At 33.9% G+C, this 17,384-nt stretch overlaps 1 protein-coding gene across 4 annotated transcripts; it reads left to right on the plus strand.

Moving 5' to 3' along the window:
- Positions 1 to 299: 299 nt before the first annotated feature.
- LOC110092076 (neuroguidin) lies at positions 300 to 15,465 on the plus strand. Of its 4 annotated transcripts, XM_028691666.1 has the most exons (10): positions 300 to 1,019; positions 1,118 to 1,205; positions 1,286 to 1,465; positions 1,630 to 1,821; positions 2,383 to 2,556; positions 2,651 to 2,805; positions 3,777 to 3,900; positions 4,225 to 4,303; positions 5,632 to 5,678; positions 15,176 to 15,465. In XM_028691666.1, exons 1-8 carry the CDS (start codon positions 979 to 981, stop codon positions 4,243 to 4,245), a joined length of 975 nt encoding a protein of 324 aa, XP_028547499.1. In that variant the 5' UTR covers positions 300 to 978; the 3' UTR covers positions 4,246 to 4,303; positions 5,632 to 5,678; positions 15,176 to 15,465. The 4 variants fall into 4 exon arrangements, with proteins under 4 accessions (XP_028547499.1, XP_028547498.1, XP_020672094.1 ...); XM_028691665.1 differs by lacking the exon at positions 5,632 to 5,678; XM_020816435.2 differs by lacking the exon at positions 4,225 to 4,303.
- The last annotated feature ends 1,919 nt before the right edge of the window (positions 15,466 to 17,384 follow it).

Genomic DNA, 17,384 nt, shown 5'->3' on the forward strand with positions numbered 1-17,384 from the left:
AATAGTTATCTAATTATCATTTAGAATATTAATTTTCTAATTTATTATTTAATTATTATTTATATTATTAAATATCTTTTTTTTTTTAATTTTTTTAATTTGTATTAATTAAATTATTTAAATTAATTCCTAAATCATTAATGTTGATCTGCTCTTTTCTTCTATTATGTTAGTCTTCGTTTAGGATGACTTTTTTATTGATTCTCAAAATAGTTATTTTAAGTTTTTAACTATAAAATTTAAAATTTTTTAGTAAGAACTAATTTAATAAGCAGTAAAAAAAACCGTCACAGAAAAACCTTAGAATGCCAGCTTCACGTTCACGTAAGGTAGGGTTTTGAACGAGTGGCTAAAATCTTCTTCGCCTCCTTCGACGGCGTTCCTTACTGTCCAATCGGAAGTCGCGAAAGTTCGCCGTTCTTCCTGTTGGATTGGACGTATCGACGGGAGCTCGCTCGCTCGCTCGCTGTGAAAATAACTATCGTTCTCCCTTTCGCCCGCTTCTTCAGCCAAATCCCGTTAATCCGCGGAACTCCAGGATTTAGTATATCCAGGATTTATGGAAAAAAGAGGGAAACAGAGGATTTATTCCGCCGTGAGATCTACCGGCTGGCTAAATCCTGTTTGGCAGGAATTAGCATAAATCCTACTCAAATCCAGCATAAATCCTGTTGCCAAACAGCCCTTAAGATGTCTGATTTTCCGCAGATCCTGCTTCAAATCCGATACCAAACAACTCCTCAGATGTCGTTAACCGTTTGACCTTCTTCTTCGCAGCCGTTCACGTTCGGCTCCGTAACCGCAAAGCGTAGAGTTGCACCCACCTCCTCTTCTTCTTCATTCTCTCCTCTTGCTCTGTCCTAACTTCGTGAAAGGCGGTATTTTGGGAGAACCATTCGATACCGTAAAGCGCGGCACCTTTTCAAAACAAGCTCCTTTCTTCTTTATTCCCCGGCTTCTTTGGTTGTAGCGCCGCAAATGGTTGAGCAGGGTGATCTCAGTGAGGAAACCATTGCCAGGTTATCTCCAATTCCCTTTTGATTATCAGGATACACAATAGTGTTTATCTTCTCCTCTCTCATCTTCTTATAATGTTATCTTCAATGCTGTAATCCAGGGAAACTCCTCAACTCGTCTCTTTGCTCAAAGAGATGAAGGACGGACTAGATACCGTGAGGAGCAAAGTGCAAGCCTTGACAGAGAAGGTTATCGCAGTTTCTCATAAAGCCTTCTTCTGGTCTTATTTTTTGTTTTTAGAAATCCTATGATTTGGTTTCTCCATTAGGTTAAGCAGAGCCAACTACCCACCTCAGATGGTATGAGCTATCTAGAAGTGAAACATTTACTTCTTCTAAATTATTGTCAATCCATAGTCTACTATACTCTTCGTAAGGCCAAAGGGTTGTCGATTGAGGGCCATCCTGTTGTCAGAAGTCTTGTGGAGATCAGACTGTTTCTTGAGAAGGTCTGTGGTGATAACATATGGTTTTCTATTATGTTAATTGATAAAGTTCTTGTTTGGTGTTAGTTAGCGTAGTTGGTAAACACCATTTAAAATTGTGCTTCTGTAGGCAAACATTCAGAAAAAAAAGGGTTTTTGTTTCCTAATTTTGGCATTTTGTGTTGTAGATTCGGCCAATTGATAAAAAGCTTGAATATCAAGTTCAAAAGCTTACAAGAGCTGCTACTGGTGGCGCTCCTGCAGGGAAAGCATTGCAGGTTCACGAGGAACAGAAGAAGGTAGAATCTCGAGAAGAAGATCCGTTGAGGTACCGCCCAAACCCGGATATGCTTGCTAGCAAAACAAGCCAGGCTCAGAAGGTGATTAGATGGAGAATTGTGAAACTTTTAGATTTCCTTTATCAATTACTGCATTTGTTTTCTTTTTGTTTTCCTTAGTGATGGCTTATGAATGAAGTATGTGTGTGAAGTTGAATTTTATCACATTTATTCATGTAGTTGCACTTATTATATCCTGTATTCAGATTGATATTTAGTGTTTACAGCGTTTTGGTAGCTTCCTATTTTCTTGTTGATTTCTTGGAAACTTAGAGTTTTTGATGTTATTGATATGGTGAGAAGAAGCTTCTTTGTTTTCCTCTTCATAGATACTTAAAAATACTACCATTCTTTTACCTGGTGATATTATTATTATTTTTCCATTATACTTATATAGACATTCTTTTTTTAATCCTCATGACCTATATTTATTGCATAAGGTGCGTGCCTTCTTTCTTCTGATGATGTACATTTCATTTTTTCCACTCTTCAAACAAATCTATTCCAAAATGTATTGTCCGCACTTCTCGTCGTTCTGTACACATTCGATTGATTTATTGAAATGAAATTATGCCTATGAGTCATTTTGTTGTTTTTACTTAGGATATTGGTGGTGTATACCGGCCCCCAAAATTTGCACCTACAAGCATGGATGATGATAAGATGTCAAAAGAAGAGAAACAGGCCTTAAGGAGGGACAAAGCATTGTTGCGGCAGACAAAGCAAAGTTCTTACATGAAAGAACTTATGGATGAGTTTGAAGATAAACCTGAAGAGGTTGTTTGAATATTCATTATATATTGATTCATAAATGGATTGCTCTTCTTTTTCTTCCTAGTAATCTGCCATGCATATTGAAATTCAACTTTAGGTAAGGGAAATTGTTGGATCTGAAAGCAGAGAACTTTCGAGGTATATAGCTAAGCGTGAAGAGCAAGCTCAGCGAGAAGAAGAACTCTTCACTCGTGCTCCAGTTACAAAACGAGAGAAAAGAGTTGAGAAGTACATGAAGAATTCAAGGAACGGGTACTGTTTAAATAGTTGCATCAGCTTACATGGCACAACACTTTTTGCAAATTGCTTTTATTTTACTATATGCTTATCAATAATTGCCAATTTTTTACAACTTCCATCAACATCGCAAGTTTCAATTTTTCCTACCTATTCTCTAAATTAATTTAATTGGGAGATCTGATGATGTTTAGTGAGTAAAATGCACAGCAATTGATAATTGGAAAAATTTAAAAAATTTGTTTATCCCTCATAGGATCCACAGAGCATAATGTCATATGGTTTTACTTTCCTGGTTGTTGTTTAGATTTAACTTGTTCAAAGAGGTTTATCTAAGTTGGAATCAATGGCAATTCCTACTACTGATGGTTTATAAGAATTTCTGGTACTGAAAGTTAATTATAGTCAAATTTACTCGGGCATGAACTATCCTTTTAATTAATGTAATAGAACAAGTTCCAAACGGCCATGAAATTTTAATAAGAGAGATTATTTAATTTCTTCAATTTTAATTTGAGGAATTCCATCGGGCAAAAGTTAATGTGAGCTATATTCCCTAGATGCTGATATTTCATAGGTTGAACTTTATATTTTAAATAACTTCTTATTCTAAAACTAATAGAAAATTGATATTTATTCTTTCTTTCTGCTGGTTTTTAATCTACTGAATCCACTTTGTATTAGGAACCTATTATGAAGTCTATGTTTAAAAAAAAAAAAAAGTTTCAAGTAGAGCTTCTGATACCAGACGATAATGAATATGAAATTCATATAATGTTATTTTAAGATTCTCTTGGTGTATATTATACAATGTAGAAAAAAGATTCATTTAGCAGACCCCATGTAGTGAGATAAAGGCTTGATGATGATGTTATTGTTATTGTTGCTGGTTCATATTACACAATCTTAAATTCTTTATGTAATTTGGATTGGGGGAATGCATATGCTTAATTAATCTTAATTTGTCTTTACTTTCTTGTACACAGATTACTTTCCTTGACGGATGATTTCCATAATGAGATTAGAACACTGCCTTTAGAGGAGAAAGAAAAGGAGAACACTCTTTATATTAACAATGGTGGTGCAGGGAAAAGATTTAAAAAGCGAAAGGTACATTTAGTTAATTAACATGCACGAGCCTTTCATCCTTTTCTTCCAAAGTTTTCCTTCATGTTTAAGTTTATTTTCTTGATATTCTATTCTAGTATATTCTTAAAGAACCTTAGACATAAATTTGGAACTGGATGAATTCTGTATCTTTTATTAATCTTCTTGTAAATTATTTCTTAGTTGATGAAAGATTGGTTGACGTGCTTCTAGAGTTAAACACACGGATCTATAATCTATTTTGGAAAGAAAGTATTAACTGAAACACTTAATGTATTTTGCATGTGCTCAAACACTATGCATTCATTTGCTTGCATGTGATTGCAGATGTTTCAAGCAATCAAGTGAACATTGGAATGTTAATGGAGCACAGCAAATAGTATTTCTCTTATTTTTATAATATTATGTGAGTTATTTCAGTAATTTCATTTATAGTAAGATTTTTGGATTTATTAGTTTAAATTAGCATGATTATATTTTGGATACTTTTAGTTTGAATTTGAGTTATTTGTTAGGATTGCAATTTTGGGTTGATTTATATTTGGTTTCTATTGAGGAAAATGAATTTTTTGTATTATTAATTGAATATGTGAGACTTATAAATTGACATGCATGAAAGTATAAAAATTATAAATAAGAGTAATTCCCCTAATTATGATGATATTAAATTGTATAAGTCCTACTTATTTTGTCTGTATAACTTAATATGCCAACACTCTTCCTCAAGTTTGAGGCATATATATCTATTAGATCCAATTTCTTACATATTTAAGAAAATAAAGTAGGCGCCCTAGAGCATTGATAAGATACCTTTTGTTTTGAATTGGACGCATGAGGAGTTTATATCATGGTTTAAAATTGCGCAATATGAGGCTCGCCTTGAGGCCTGCCTTTGCGCAATTCCAGTAAAAAACTTCTCGATGCTTACGCCTCGAGTTTTTTTTATGAGGCTTGCACCTCAACTTGGTTGAGGCCCGCCTTGCCTCACTGGCACGAGGCTTACGCCTTACGCTATATATATTAAAATTTACATAAATCTTGAAGTAAATGCCCGACATTGAGCTCTATAGGAGAGGAGGAAGAGGAGAGAGTAGTTCATCATAATGATGATTCAAATGAAGAACCCTTTAGTGATGATAGTGTTGATGACTTATGAGTTATTATGTGATATGTCATTGCTATTTTTTTTTTTTTGAAAATTTGAATTATATGTTAATAAAAAGAATACTAGGATTTGGGAAAGATAGAATTTTGAGTTGAACTATATTTCATGTTATCTTATTATTGGAATATTTTGATTTCACTTCATATCTTATGTTTTTTTATGTTTTATATTATTCACTCATTAGTATATAAAAAATTTATTATTTTATGTTTACGCAATCTTTTGATTTTGAGGCTTACGCCTCAAAACTCCTTTAGGCTTATGCCTCGCCTCACGAATGAAAAATGCCTTAATACCCGTATACGCAATTTTAACATTGGTTTATATAAATTGTATTTAAATATATATAGTTAATTTTTGGGTATATATGACAAGTTGATGACTAATTTAGGTATGGGGATGACATTTTGAAGTATAAAGATTTTGTTTATAATAATGCCTTATTGGCCAACAACGGTGGTCAATGATCGGCAATGATTATTTTCTTATTGCTAGAAGAATGAGTATATTAAATAAAATTGTGTGAAGGGTTGTTTATATGGCATGTAATTCCTGAATTAATAATCCAGGAGCTATGATTGGACATCTCCAAAGCTTTTAAAGCATGGGAAAAGAGGTAATATTTAAGAATGCAAGATAACACGTACTTGTGGTAGAAGTCTTGTCTAGTCATGCCAACAATTTTTTTCTACTTTTTATTTCTTCTTTATGGAACTTAATGGGAGAATTTTTGGTATTATCTTCTTTCACATAGGGTAGATATACATGTTTGTTATTTTGCTTGTCCTCTTAGTAATGTCCAATTTTTACTTGGTCCTTATCATGAAGTTTCCAACATCTTTCTTTTTTGTATATCAAGCTTTCTTGTGTTATGTGCACCTTACAGACTCTGTATTAATTATCTTTGTTGTTTAATATTGGTTGCAATTGTCTGATCCTTTGATAGGGTTATTGGGAATCATAATTCCCCTTCTCACATCCTCCATTAAAATGTTGGTAATGAATTCTTTTAGGCAAGATAAATCTCCTTTCCCGAGAATTTGCACCATTGCTACATTAAATCATACTTTAATCTAACAGTAAAATCATAAATTTGGCCTTTTTTAGCATACATTTTAGGAGGGGTTGCATTTTTTGCTGCATTCCATCTGGGTGCATTGATGATGATTCCATCTATTGCAAAAGGCCTTCTAATAGATTAAAGTTTTTTATGATGGATCATCCTTCTTGCACTGTGGTCAAGATTTAGGTTTTGATCTCATAGATTCAAGTAACATTACAGACTGTAGTGTTCATTTAATTTACCATATCCCAAATTTCATTTGCTAAAGGAAGGAACATACGGATGTCACTTATTTTAAGAATTATGGAGTTCCATAATTAGGGCCTCACCATTGATTCCTGTTCATCTCAAGTATTGAATGTTGGATTACCTTGTTGAGATCCGGTGTTGAGTAAATGGCTCAATATTTCTCCCCCTTCAAGGTGTGAACCTATTGTAATCACTTGAGATAATTCTTTTCATTAAAATGATGTGTTGAATGAATGTTTTATTAGCTCTCTTATTGGATTTGGGTTTCCAGTCATAGTTCCAAATGAATTTAAGACAAAAGGAACGTTGGTGTTTTTGTTATCCATAGAAATGAAAAATGCGCTAGTAATGTGTTGCAAAGTGAAAGAATGATAGAGATAATGCTGCAATGATGAATGCTACAACTAAGAAGATTAGGAGGAACAAAACAAGACATGCAATAATGAGGGCTTGCTAGTTATGGGCGATGCAATGATGAAGGATGCACTCATGGAAATGCTAATAAGAAAGCCTAAAGCTTTGATACCATGAAAATTATTAGGGAGAATTAGTTAAGTATTTCATTCCAATGTTATACGATCTTAGAAGTGCTTCTAATAGGAATCATATAAAATTAGGGAATAATAATTTCAATAGTTTACATATTGATTATGTGGTAGAATAATAATTATAGAATAATTATAATAGTCATCAAATTGATGAGCTGGTACTAATAATCCCACGGATCACTGAGGTAGGATGAAATGAGTAAGAAAGGTGGAATGCTAGACTCTATGGAACATTTATGGAGGCAGAATTTAATGGATATGGACTTGATGGATATTGATAATTTCATAGTAACTAAGTAGTCGAATTGTTAATCACATGTGATGAGAAAAATATTAGTATAATCAATATATTGTCTTTATTAGAAGCTCATACCAACCAACATTGCCTTGTATTTTTTATTTCCATATTGTTCTTCCTTTCCACATTAATTCTTCTTGTTTTGCAACATTTTTCTTTGAATAATATACTTGATGCTCTTGTCCGATTCTAATGAAACTACTTAATCTCATCTTTTTATGATCTTGTCCGATTTTTCTTTCCATCTCATCAGCTTGCATTATTTGAGTTAATTACCTTGGCTCTTCATCTTCAGTAATTAACAAGTATTACAAGATGGAGAATACTATCAATTAAGTTTAGAATTTTAATTGGATCTTATAATCACAAGCATACGTGCATTGTGTTTTTGTTTTACTTGTATATTTATATAATTTAATTGATCTTTATAACCAGTAGCTTCATCAAATATTTAAATTTTTTTTAGGACATTCCATTTTTTGTCACCCAAAAAACTATAATCAAATTCATTCTGGTCATTGCCAGGAAAATAAGCTTCTTAATTTTAAAATAATTTTTTCTAGGTTGTCTAAAATTTAGTGAACACAAGGAACACAATTGAATACTTTTATGCATGAGAAATTTACCTTTCTATTTGTCCAAACTTCTAGTAGAGAACAAATGTTGGTTGATCAAGTAGGATTGTTTGGTTACTATGTCTATCCAAAAGATATTAGGCAATTCAACATGTAAACTCTCATGCTCATGGCATCACATTCAAAGCTCCATTTATATGCTCTACAAAATTATCCTGTTGTGCTATTCTTGTAATAATTCTTTTCATTCAACTGCCATTTGTTGCACATAAACCATTGAATTTTTGGTTATCATTTTCACCATTATTATCAAAAATTTAAAAGAAAAAAAAAAAAAAAAAAAAAAACCTCTTGTTTTACTTAAGATGAGACACACACCCTCTCTCTTTATATATATATATATATATATAATGGACCGGCTGAGCCTACGAGCTGTGGGCAAGGAGAGAGCTCAAAGGGGATTAAATCTACCTTTAATTCTTTACCATAAAAAATCAAAATTGGGAGGGAATTAGGAAGGTTTATTTAGGGAAAGAGGGTTGATTTGAATTTAGATTTGGGAGGGAGTTAAGAATGTTTATTTAGGTAAAGATGACTAATTTGATTTCAGATTTGGGAGGAAATTAGAAAGGTGGTTTATCTAGGAAAAGAGAGCTGGTTTGAACTCAGATTTGGGAGAGAAGTAGGAAGGTTTGTATTAGGGTTAATTGAATTGTTTTATTTTCATTATATGAATTGTGTTTCGCTATAGTTTTCTCTGGAGTTGTTCCTAGCGATGCCTAGGGTTTGTAGAGTGTCGATCTACCTCTCGAATAGTAGATCAACTTGTATCATGATTTATTGTGCTGATATAAAAATATTTTTCGTTGATTTATGCTGTGTTTTTTCTTGTTATTATTTTTTTGCTTTGTGGAAATTACATTTCTATCAAATTTGTATATGAGCATCTTTTTTGGGACCTATGATGGCTAAGAAGATTGATGCGTTGGAGGAGAGGCTTGATGAGGAAGTTGGAAATTTGAAATCCAAATTCGGAGAGCAAATTTCAACAACTAAGAGTAGATTTTTGAATTTGGTAGAGATGATGAAAATGATGTTAGAGTTTCAAGCCAAAACTGCATCATTGGAGGCAAGGGCACCATTGACCAAATAAGGAATTGGGGGAAACCTTAATATAGGGAAGATGAGGGAGGATTGTGAGGTTAAAATTTTGTGGGAAGAAGAGTAGTTGTCACCTTTGGAGCCACTTCCAAGGAGCTAAACGGTTGAAGAGTATGACCAACGAAGAAATTTGAATGATGAAGATCAGAGAGTTGATTTGGGGTAGAGGGGGAAACATGGAGGGATCACAACACCTACTACATTGGAGGAGGAAAAAACTATTTGGGTGGTGGTTATCCTAAGTGAGAAAGTTGAAGATGCTGATTTTTGAGGGAGAGCTCACGGGTGGATTTATAGGGTGGAGCGATATTTTGTTTTAAACAGATTAACAAAAGATAAAAAACTTAGGGCAAACACTCTATATCTAGAAGGGAAGGCTCTGCCTTGGTACCAGTGGAGAGACTTGTGAGATCCAATTTGATCATGGAGGGAGTTCATTGTCAGAGAGATTGTGTTAGGGGGAACTTTATGAAAGGGTTCAAGCCTGATATTCAAGCAGCTGTTTGAGTATTAAGATCACGTGGCTTAAGCGAGGCTATGAAGTTAGCTCAATTGGTGGAGGATAAGAACTCTTTTGAGAGGAGTAGCTGTAGCAACAATTTTTGAGTCTCCTATTGCATGACCGCTACATTTCTGACACCAAAGGTGTAAATGATGCCTATTCAGTAGGAAGTCCCGAGGGATAGAGTTCATGGAGCACGACCAGTGGGAACTTCAAGAGGTTGACTGAGTCAGAAATTCAGGAGAAGAGGGCCATGGTTTTATGCTTTAGGTGTAATGAGAAGTTCTCTCTAGGCCACCATTGTAAGGACCTTTCTTTTTAGGTCCTGACAATCTGCGATGAGGAGGAAGATACTGCAAAAGAGGAACTAGAGGAGGAAGATGATCACCTACACTTAGATGTTGGAGAGGTATCCCTTAACTTAGTGGTTAGGATCACATCGAACCATAGCATGAAGGTTAAGGGGAAGATTGAGCATCAAGAGACCCACAACTTCATTTCCAACAGGATGGTGAATCAATTGAGATTGAAATTAGTGGACATGGGGGCTTTGGGGTCATGCTGGGAATATGAAAAGTAGAGAGGAATAGAGGAATTTGCAAATGGGTGATTTTAATCTTTCCAAAGGTTCAGGTATTGGAATACTTTCTGCCATTATATTTGGGGAGCACATTGTGATATTGGGGATGAAGTGGTTGCATAAGTTGGGGAAGACTAGGATTGATTGGAAATCTCTAACGATGGAGTTCAAGGTTGAGGAAATCAAAGTGGTTATTAAAGGGGGTCCTAGCCAATCCAAAATTATGGTGAGGGCATTCTGGGGTGGAGTGAGATTTTTGGTAGAGCTGTAGAGTTTGGAAGAGGAGGATGGGGAGAGGATTGGTGTCATGGCGTATCGTTTGCAGCTACCCCCTACTTCCACCAGACACCCAGTGTTCCATGTGCCCGAGCTGAGGAAAGTTATTGACAACCACAATCCACCAGTGATGTTGTCGATGACCTTGATAGAAGAATGGAGGTGATCTTGGAGCCAAGGAAAGTGAAAGGAGTTTGCTCAATAGTAGGAGCTTGTGGGCAACATGGGAACCATACCTGATGATTCAAGGTGGACAAGGTGGCTCTTTTGGGAGGAGAGTATTGATAGATTGACTGAGCTTGTGGGCCCTACTAGTGTGGGCGGCAGGCAAATAGAGGGGGGCCGGGGGAGGGGTTCAAAGGGGATTCTTTCTACCTTTAAATGCTTACCATAGAAAACCAAAGTCTAGAGGGATTTAAGAATGTTTATTTAGAGAAAGAAGATTGATTTGAAATTAGATTTTGGAGGAAATGAAGAAGGTTTATTTAGGGAAAGAGGGCTGGTTTAAATTCAGATTTGAGAAGAAATTAGAAAGGTTTATATTAGGGTTAATTGGGTTGTTTTATTTTTCACTATGTGAATTGTGTTTGGCTGTAGTTTTCTTTGGAGTTGTTCTAGGATTTGTGGAGAGTCGATCTACCTCTCGAATAGTAGATCAACTTGTATCTTAGTTTGTTGTGTTGATATAAAAATCTTTCTCATTGATTTTTGCTGTGTGGAAATCAAATTCATACCCATATGCTAAAGCTCCAACTTCTCCGGCTTAAGAATCCTTACAGCTTTAAAGAAACTCTTTTTTTTTTTTCACTTACCAAATACTTTCATTCCTTATTAATGTGTCTAAGCCTATAGTGCCAAAGTCTTCTATCAATTCTTAAATCATTCATTGCTATTGTTATAATATGCCTAATATTTTTTTTTTACATAAAGGGTACCACAGTTGTTTATTCACTCTACAAATATTACACCTTTGGTGATGTTCCCTAATTCTCCAACAAATGTTATAGAATGTGTTTCATCATCAAGTTGTATAAGTCATATTAAACTCCTTAGACTTCGAACATATTTATAGGAAAAGTTTGTATAAATTTAGGAAAAGTCTTCGCTGAAATCTGATTTCAGCAATTTTAGAAAACCAACGATAAGAAATTCAGTAATAAAACACATATGAACACTTTTTTATCGAAAGTTTTATGAAAAAAAATACAAGATACAAGGGGATCTTCAATTGGAAAGGAAGATCCGGCTCTCCCAAATCTCTAGTTGCCGGCTAGAGCCCAAACATCTTATGAACAATCTAATTTCAGCAACCAATACATACCCTTAATCCTAGGAAAATCACCTATTTAAAGAAGACAATAAACAATAAATATCCAAACAACCCTTCCCCAATTTTCACCTATTTTCTTAATTATTTTTGCTGTCTTCAATTAGGAAACATTTTCTAATTAATCAGCCCCAAAATCAGCCCCCAAATCTATCTTTTTCAATTAGGAAACATTTCCTAATTAATCCCTTACAAATCAGTACCCAAATCTGTCCTCTTCAATTAAAAAAATATTTCCTAATTAATCCTTTCTAAATCTGCCCTCAAATATGTTCTCTTCAATTAGAAAATAACTACTAGTTAATTTCATTTGATTAAGAACCTTCCTAAACAATTCCTTCTTGATTAGAAAATTTCCTAATTTCCTCTCAATCAAATCGGTCGGTCCATCACATATTTAATATTGCACAACTTCTAAAGATGCCCATAGTATCATCCTTTCTTATATTATCAAAAGGGTCATCATTAAGAATTGACCCTAAACATTTTTGAGATTGCTAGTGACATAATTCTTCATAACATCAGGAGTAATCGAATGAGTTTTGGCTAGTAGCCGCGAATGCACGCCCCAGAATAAATTTAAGGTTGTGTAAATCAAGCTTTAGAATCTTGACTTATTGTTTCAATTAGACCCTAAACTTTTAGAATTAAGTCATTTTCAATCTCATCAGTTTGCAACATTAGCAGTCTTTATTTTGATTTTCTTCTTCTGCTTACGATCTTATTTTAGGCATCTTATACCATTAAATCTTAAGCTTTTCCTTTTCGGAATTTTGATGTACTTCATTCTTCATAATAATGAGTTGCCCTTGCCTCGCCTTAGTACTCAAGGTGAATCTTGAAGTTTCATCGTTTTCTTTAATCTGATTATTCTCACTCTGTATTACATCTAGGAGACTAGGACTCATGAAGCTCCAACTTTCTTCTTCCAAAATAAATACTTTGATAATTTTACCATATTTACTATATGTTAAGGTGGATTATATAATTAGTGCTTGATTTTTTTTTTACGAACTCCGCAAATTGATAATTGAGTTTATCTCATTATTGTTATCTAAATAGAAGCACTATCATGCACTTCAAATTCAAATGCACCACATTAGATGTATCTTATTTGAGAAAGCATTTTTTGTACATGCCTGACAACAACTTAACAACCTTTACCTTTTTCTTTTCATTTTTAACATTTGAAGTGCGATTGTCAAATGAAGGACTTTTAGGCTTTGTCCATCCAAAATCTCCAATTTTTTGTTGGACATTTGCTCTAAGAGCTCTCTTAGAAGAGGCTGATGCAACTTCTCTGAATACAAATTATATTCGATATGCAACATCAGAAAACCTAATTATATCCATCAAATATTCCAATCTTCACATTTCCTTATTATTTCGCTCTCTCCAATTATGCTCCAATAACAAAGCTTTGATTAGAATTGTTAAGAATGAAATTGTAAGAATAAAAGAAAACTCACAAGATATTCACAAAGAAAGGGATTTTATATGGTTTGAAGATTACTCTTCCTATATCTAAGGCTGTACAAATTCAATCATCTTTTTTCATTGTTATAATAATATGAGGATGTTTTATAAATGTAAGATTAGGGTGGTCATAAAGATATAAATGATCAATTTTTTTTTAGAATGTTCTATATAATATTACGTCTAGAATTTACCAGAATCAGAATATTCCTTAATATTTTTTAGTGGAGTTTACAAAGGTGGGGAAAGGGTTATTAATAGGCAGTGACTAATATCTTGCATTCTCATAATGCTTAATTACACATTATCAAAATGATATTCTTTTACATGGCTTTATACAAAATAATTAGACATTAGCTCTTTGTCAAGTAGAAGGAAAAAATTCACCTCAAATGAAGATCCTAGTTAGAATGGTACTGTTAGTATTACTAATTAATGCATCCCAAACCATTTTTGTTGCATTAGAGGGGTAAATCTTTAGTTTGCATCTTCTCGTATCCAAAATCTTTCCACCAAACTTGCAAATCTATATCTATCCATTCTTAGTATTCAGTTCTCCCAATTTTCTCTTATTCTTCTCATAGAACCCCGAAACTTTGCTTTGGTATCAATTGTGGGAAAAGATTCAAAGAGGAAGGCAAGGAAAAAAGACTATGAATAAAAATAAGTACAAGACCTGAGAAGTCACATGGTTTAAAAGAAAATTATCAAAATGATCATTTGACTTTTTATGAATGACTAAAATGATCCTCAATTATATTAAATCACTATTTTGATCCTTCAACTATTTAAAAAGATTTTGATTCATTTTTAAAGACCTGAGGGATCAAAATGATCCCTTAATATAGTTGAGGATTATTTTAGTCTTGTATAATGAGTCAAGGGACCATTTTGATCCTTTTCTTCATAGTTTAATGAGTCACCAATGTCCTTAATTGCACAATAGTTTTTTTGTTATAATTTAAATGAATATATCATAATTTTTTTCTTTCACATGGTCCTCTAAATACTTAAAAGGTTAATAAGTGACTTGTACAAGCGCAAGTCATGAATAGCCTATGATGCACTGACACTTCTCCTCAAAGAGGCGTGCAGTGTCCGATACCGTATCCGACACGACACTCCTCCGACACGTGTCGGACACACCGAAAACGTGTCCGATTAAAAAATATTAAATACAAATTAGACATGCGTATCTTAAATATTTTATGAATTTTTTTTAAATATAATTTCTTGTATTTGACGGGATTTAAACGAAATTTTTTATTTCTTATCCACAACATCAAATCAACGTCCGCACTTAATGTCCAATCATCGAATATTCTCATTTTCATTTCTTTTTTACAGTGAATGTATTTTCATCTCATCTCTCAGTGACTGATAAACGGCATCGACACCCGACTCTCGACATCCTAATACTAATCATTTCAAGCACAAATTAGAATTAAATGACTTATTATTTTCAAGTTATTTTTAAAATTATACTTATTTAATTTTTATACACTTTTTTAAATATAAAAACTATAATACCGTGTACAACTCGTGTCCGTGTCTTATATTTTCAATAACTAACGTGTCCCGTGTCCGTGTCGTGTCGTATCTGTGTCGCCGTGACCGTGTCTGTGCATCATAGTGAATAGCCTGATTAAACCTTTTTAGGTTATGGTAACAAAACTACTACATTCTCATATATTTTATGTTTACTTGAACGGCATTACCGTACTTCACTTTTAAAATAACTGCAATTTTTACCAACATTAAAAAAAATGTATTCTATTATGTTTTTTTTCAGAATGATTGATGATAAATTGTGAAGTATATAAGCTAGATTTCATGACCTGGAGATACAATAATCTTCTTTAACAAATGAGCCACAAAGTACTTTCACTTCTATTACCCCTTCTCTATGGAGTTGTTAGCTCACAGGAAATTGAATTTTTTTTTTTTCATTTCTTTGCTTTATTCTACTGTCTGTATTATATATATCCATTTAAGCTAGCCATATTACCCCTTGTATTCTTTCGAAATGTTTTTATTTCATTCGTTATTTTAATGCAGAGACACTGAAAGAACAAGCGGCAAGCTTGTCCAGCTCTGGAAGGCTGTCTGCTACTTCACAATCTCCAGGCAAGATAACGCATCTTGTGATTACGGCCATTTATTATATGAGGCTTGTATGCATATCTATAAGGTTATCCATAGAAATTTATTCTTCAATGTTTCCTACAATCAAAATTTCATTCAAAGTTAAAATAGCATTGGGATTGTACGCCAAGATTTACAGCTTTTTTATTCTCAGAATGTGCCGGCTTTGTTATTGCTCGAGTGACTTGGACTTTGTGAGCTCATTGGTGACTCGAATCTTTTCCTTTTTTTTTTTTTTTTAATTTTCATTGCATGGAAAACATGCTAAATTTAGGGATTTTCTGATGGTGTTTTATAAACCCTATACTGCTTGTAATTGGTCTAAATTTGTTTGGCATAAGGGGCATGTTTTGAGATACTCGGTTTTCAGCTGGCTGGCTCTTGTGGGAGGGCTTAAAACTGCTATGGAGCTCAATAGGCGCAACATTTTGGTAGATTTTTCCTGTTCTTTGTGTCACTCCTATAACGAGAGTTCTGCGCATCTTTTTTTTGACTGCTCCTACACACATAGCATTATCACCTATTTGATCCTTGCATGCTCTTCGATTCTACTTAGGCCGAACTTGTTACAGCTTTTTGATTGGGTTGAGAACTGCCCCACTACTCCTTTACGATCAAAAAGGTTTTATTATCTCATCATATGCTGAACTATTTATTATGTGTGGAGGGAAAGGAACGAGAGGAGATTTGCTAATCTGCCTCTAGCTACACTACGATCTGTTTTAAGATAAAAAAAAAAAAATCATTTTTTCAAATGTCTACAAATGGAAAGATGGGTATATACTGTTGGATCCTATAAGGGTCTAATTTTTTATTTCGGATATATTCCTTGGTTTCTGGATGTTGTGTTTCCACTGGTTTATGTGGATTGGGTTTCTTTCTGCAGCTACCGTGATGGCTATCAGTTCTTTATCCAGCGACTGCAATCTGATTATATCATGAAGCCCATTTGTTTTCTCTGCAACTCTTTGTTTTTATGTTATTCCTTTTTGTCATGTGTATTTTGGCGTGGAAAGGTGCTGTCTAATTTTTGGTTGCTAGGGGTTTTTTTTTTCTCTTCTTTTGTTCTTTATACCTTTCTTTTTACACATGTAATTAGTTTTTATTAATGGAATTGGAGCAATGCCCTATAACTTTTCCAAAAAAAACAAGAAAACATGATCATGAGCTTATAGAAACTGTTTGTTAATCCAGTGCCGCTTGTCATATTGTCCTCTATAAGATTTGCTTTAATAAATTAATGTTAGATGTGGCAGAGCTATGCCAGAGTTTGTTGGAAGAATTGTTCATAATGGACATCGATTTCAAGTTATTTGTACTTGTTACTGTGCTAGAGATCTCTATTTGGAGAGAGATTTTTTTTTCCTCGGCATAAACCAAAAAGATGAATAGGGAATATGTTCAATTATTTGTTGATTCCAATTTGTTCAATGTACTCTACTTGAACAGAGATTGATTTACTAAATGACTCCAAACTACGTTGCATCAATCACGTAGCTTAGGTTGGTTTGTTGGTGTGGAGTTTTAGCTATCAATTTAATTAAAAATCCACGCACACTATAGTAGGGGTGATAATTTTGGATCACGGGTCAGATTCGGGTCAAACTCGGAATTGACCCGACACTATTTGGGTCAACTCGAACCCGACTTATTTTTGCAAACAGGTCAGTTTTTAAGACCCGAACCTGACCTGCTTTGAGTCTATGTCTACCCAAATGACCTAGGGCCTACAAATTTTTTGGGTAAAAATTTGGTCAATTGATTTTTCGGGTTAAAATGGGTTTTCAGGTCAACCTGTTTCGATTTTTGAAACGGCTTGACTTGTTGAACCTGAATCCGACACGTTTTGGATCTGGGTTGACTCTAACCCTGAATTTTTAGGTCATGTCAAATATTGACATCCCTACACTATAGTATATACTAGGTCTTAAACTCAGCATTCTATGGCATACAAAGCACACAATCATTGGATCAAAATAAACTGCGTAATTTACTTGATTATTTTCGGTCATAATCATATCTTCATGCATCATCGTCATGCTGAGCGGTTGTGATGTGATATTAGCAAAGCCAAAAGAAAAAGAGTCCCTCTTACGTTTGTTTTTATTTTTATTGTTTTTTT

The sequence above is a fragment of the Dendrobium catenatum genome, unplaced genomic scaffold (assembly GCF_001605985.2).
Source record: "Dendrobium catenatum unplaced genomic scaffold, ASM160598v2 original_scaffold_43371, whole genome shotgun sequence".
Lineage (NCBI taxonomy): Eukaryota > Viridiplantae > Streptophyta > Magnoliopsida > Asparagales > Orchidaceae > Dendrobium > Dendrobium catenatum.

Coding starts and splice junctions, on each gene's coding strand:
- LOC110092076 (XM_028691666.1), top strand. CDS start 979: ATGGTTGAGCAGGGTGATCTCAGTGAGGAAACCATTGCCAG. Junction 1,466..1,629: donor TCAGACTGTTTCTTGAGAAG/GTCTGTGGTGAT, acceptor TTTGTGTTGTAG/ATTCGGCCAATTGATAAAAA. Junction 2,557..2,650: donor TTGAAGATAAACCTGAAGAG/GTTGTTTGAATA, acceptor ATTCAACTTTAG/GTAAGGGAAATTGTTGGATC.